Below are 4,008 nucleotides of genomic sequence, written 5' to 3'. Positions count from 1 at the left end.
GAAAAGAGGAGAGTGGAGGAGAGAATTTGAGGTATGGAGAGTAGGAAGAGACAGGAATAAAAAATGGGGATCTAAGAAGTGTGTGGAGTGTTTCTACACCCAACAACTCCAGTTTGGGGGTTGCTTGTAGGAGTGACAGTCAAATTCTACCATTTTTGCAAATATAACAAGTGGTTCTGAGGGTCTTCAACTGCATGTTTACCCACAAATTATGACAAGGTAGGTCAACTGCCAAATCTCAGGGTTGGCCTGTTCAGTGTTTTCATATGAGCATGGATCTCGTAATGCTGAGATCCCACGTTCAAATCTCACATCCTGTTATATCATCTTACCTCCTTGCCCGACATACAAGCTCCTTCACGAGCCTTGGACACTGCAGAAAAAAACCCCTCCTGTCGGATTTCCATTTCTGTTTTGATTTTAGAAACTTGCACAAAGTGAAAAAAATGCATAATAAATGAAACGTTCATCCAAAAGTGACAGCTTTATTGATACTCATCTCAAAAAGGTAATCATTGAAGCATTTTAAAGTTAAGGCCTCAACTGGATGTGCCTACAGAAGTACAGTACATTTATTTGGTTTAACTGGTGCTACGAAGTTGTCGTCCTACATTGTGCTTCTTCAGCTGATGGATATCTGTTCTTATCGGTGACGGCAACTTTGTGCTTCCCTCCGTCTGGGTGATCATTCTCTGTACAGAAAGAAGCACATTCACAATTTTAATATGTTAATCATTGCACATGGCAAAGCTTACACTGCATACAATTATGAGTTTGATATATTTTCTTTTTTGGTGGAAGCGTTTCTTTTTACCATGAAAGCAAAATTAATCTGGCATTTACCCACATATACAGTAGTTTTCTTTGGCAAAAATCACACTACTACTTTCACATCAAAAGTTATCCCAAGGTGTGGATACACGACTTTATAGAACTCCAATGTGAAAGCATTGCCTTGGTGACTGCACTTTAAAATACACTGCATGAATAGCGCATCAAGGTGCATCAACAAGGCAGTTGAACCCTTTCACGCAGAAATTTAGGAAGCTAACAGCAATGTCTTTATTGTATCTCTGGGTATTTGACCTTTAGAAAAAAAAAGTTTTTTGAAAGAGATTAAGCTGGATGTGGGGTTCATACGTACACTCACAATCACACACGCGGGGAAGTCCAGCACACCACCACAAAAAAAATAATTATGGACCAGTTGGGAAGGTCAAGCCGGCCCAAAAACAGCGAGTTGGGAAGTTGCACACGAGCCCAAACAACAGGCTGGTTGGGGAGGTCACATGCGGGCCCAATCACACACGTGGGGAATACCATCCATCGCTTCAATAATGGGAATACCAAGAGGGCAGGGGAGAGAGAGGGAGGGGGGCGAGGAAGAGGGAGAGAGAGAGAGGGAGGGGCGAGGAAGAGGGAGAGAGAGAGGGAGGGGGGCGAGGGCAGGGGAGGGCAATACCAAGAGGGCAGGGGAGAGAGAGAGAGAGGGAGGGGGGCGAGGAAGAGGGAAAGAGAGAGAGAGGGGGGGGGGAGGAAAAAAATGTTTTTTGAAAGAGATTATGCTGGATGTGGGGTTCGTACGTACACTCACAATCACACACGCGGGGAAGTCCAGCACACCACTGCAAAAAAAAAAAAAATTATGGACCAGTTGGGAAGGTCAAGCCGGCCCAAAAACAGCCAGTTGGGAAGTTGCACGTGGGCCCAAACAACAGGCTGGTTGGGGAGGTCACATGTGGGCCTAAAAACTGGCCCAGTTGAGGATCTTCCAGCAAGAGGCCAAAAATCCGCCGGTAAGGGAAATTGCACATTCAGCCCCAAAAATCGGGGACCAGTTGGGAAAATCGTGGGTGGGTCCAAACAGGCCAGTAAGGCAGGACGCACCGGGACATCTCGTTTCCCGCTTGATGCCCAAAGCCTCGCCGAGTGCCAGCGCACGCTGCCGTGCCAATCGTAGACCCTCGTCCATGAGAATCTGCTGCACCAGTTGCCTTGTGTGCTGCGAGGTGCTCTTGTAACACGACTGCGATCCAGCCTCGGCCGGACAAAAAGGTTCAGCCTGGCTCAGCTCAGAGTTCCATCTGTCATCAATCTCTGATACAAGATAACATGAGATAAAAGTTATAACTTGGTTATTTTAATAATGCCCACCATATAATTTCAAATTGATATACATTGCTCCTCAATTGACAAGGAGTATGACCTACTTCCTAATGCATCAGAGGATTGAGGAAGCAGAGACTGAGGATGAATCTAAATCACTCATTGGTCTCATTTACAGGTGAAGTTGCTTGAAGTCATTGGACACACATGCACCACGCACACATACCTGTAAGCAAAGGTCATGCTTTTTTTTGTATGCAGAAGAGGCATATAGAGGATCGAAGACACAGAGTGGACCATGACATAACAGAATAAAAAGAACAGTTGGAAGAGAGGCCAGGAGACTGTATCAACAGCTGGGAGAACATATCAACAAAATAGAGGGAGACAATGAGGGAAAAGAGACATGGAGAACAATAAGTGTGAGGGGAGGATGCAGGGGTGAACAAGGTGGATACAGTCACAAACTCTCAATCACAGAAGTGGACGGAAAAATTGGAAACCGAGAAAGAGGTGGGCTTGGGGAAGAGGGTGTTACTGGGTCCGTAGACCTTTATGGTGTGGGACCCTGTCTGACTCCCCTGTCTGTGGGGGTAGTCTTTTATTTTCCTTGGGTTTTGCTTTCGAATGAATGTTGGTGGCGCCGTGTCCTTGCGAAAAAAAACCTGTTTAAGTGCCTGTAAATTATAAATTGCTTATAGTCGGTTGTAGTGCTTTCGCTTTATTGAATGCATACGTGCATGACTGCATACGTGTGCTGTGTATTGTAAATAAATGTGTTTGTGTGAATGTACCCCGTCCGATGCGTCCTCCTTTCACCCCATTGAAATGCCATCTTGCATTTCGGAATATTAGTTGGGTTTTAAATACCCGTTAAATAGAATCGGATCCGGCGAGATCGGGCGATAATACCCGCTCGGTTATCACTGAAGAACGGAACGGACTGCTTGAGCGGTTCGTGTCCAAGCCGACCTGCGTCGAGGTACGGTCTCCCGGTTGGCTACCCGCGCAGGTACTTAGGTATATCGATATTCGGCGATTGACCCTATTTTGCGCGGGTAGAAAATTGGCTTGGCTGTGGTGGGGTTGAAGACCCACCCGTGACAGGGTTCCGGCATTGTTCCGGAAGGTCACAACTGAATTGTCCGTCCGGTGGGCGAGCGGCTACTATTAGTGGAAAGCGGCCGTTCGCACGCCGGGCGGGCAGAAATTCGTAACAATATTAATCGGACGAGCGGTTCTCAAGTTACGGCCATTTATCTGTCGACCAATATCTGCGAGAGAGGGGGACGGGAGAGGGGGCATGAGAGTGGAGGGAGAGAGGAGGGGGGGAGAGGAGGGTGAGAGAGAGGGAGCGGGACAATTGAAGAGAGGGGGAGAGAGGAGGGGCGAGAGGAGGGGCGAGAGAGGGGCGAGAGAGAGGGGCGAGAGAGGAGGGGGAGAGAGGAGGGGTGAGACTAGGGGGGAGCGAGGGGAGGGCGAGAGAGAGGGGGCGTCACAATTCTTCTTCGTTTGATATGACGTCACAATTGACGCTGGGGACCTGAGAATGTTTCCCAGGTGTTTCCCAAGTTATGGCCATTTATGATACGGTTGGTCTGATCTAATTGAAAAAATGCCCCAATCCAATCGTCGTTTACGAGAGCGAAGGAACGAAGCTGCACATACTGGCACGCACCTACGGGTATGCACCTACAGGCCCGCACTATTTCTTTTAATTTGTTCCTTAATTTCATTTATTTTTCCTTCCTAACTCCGGAAATTTCCCCACAGACAACCCAACCGTGGCTGCAGGAGCCTTCGCGGCGATCCTGTTGCTTAATTTTTTTTGTTGCACTGAATGAAGTTACACTTTTGACACATTCCTTAATCTTTTCTTTACTCAATAGAATTCTCTGAACA

At 47.2% G+C, this 4,008-nt stretch overlaps 1 protein-coding gene across 13 annotated transcripts in view; it reads right to left on the bottom strand.

Moving 5' to 3' along the window:
- Nucleotides 1-461: 461 nt before the first annotated feature.
- The window catches only part of LOC147029707 (NGFI-A-binding protein 1-like), a 60,489-nt gene continuing 56,942 nt past the window's right edge, over nucleotides 462-4,008 (bottom strand). For all 13 annotated transcript variants that reach the window (XM_085872967.1, XM_085872968.1, XM_085872961.1 and 10 more), the window contains 2 exons: nucleotides 1,888-2,097; nucleotides 462-692 (listed from right to left, as the gene is read on the bottom strand). In XM_085872967.1, the coding sequence (XP_085729093.1) occupies nucleotides 592-692; nucleotides 1,888-2,097 (311 nt within the window). In that variant the 3' untranslated portion in view covers nucleotides 462-591. The remainder of the gene's footprint in view (nucleotides 693-1,887; nucleotides 2,098-4,008) is intronic.

The sequence above is a fragment of the Eptatretus burgeri genome, chromosome 3, assembly GCF_056783735.1.
Source record: "Eptatretus burgeri isolate ZD-2024b chromosome 3, Ebu_testis_v1, whole genome shotgun sequence".
Taxonomy (NCBI): Eukaryota; Metazoa; Chordata; class Myxini; order Myxiniformes; family Myxinidae; genus Eptatretus; species Eptatretus burgeri.
Note: the sequence above shows the minus strand (reverse complement) of the source record. Positions and strands in the feature narration are given on the sequence as shown.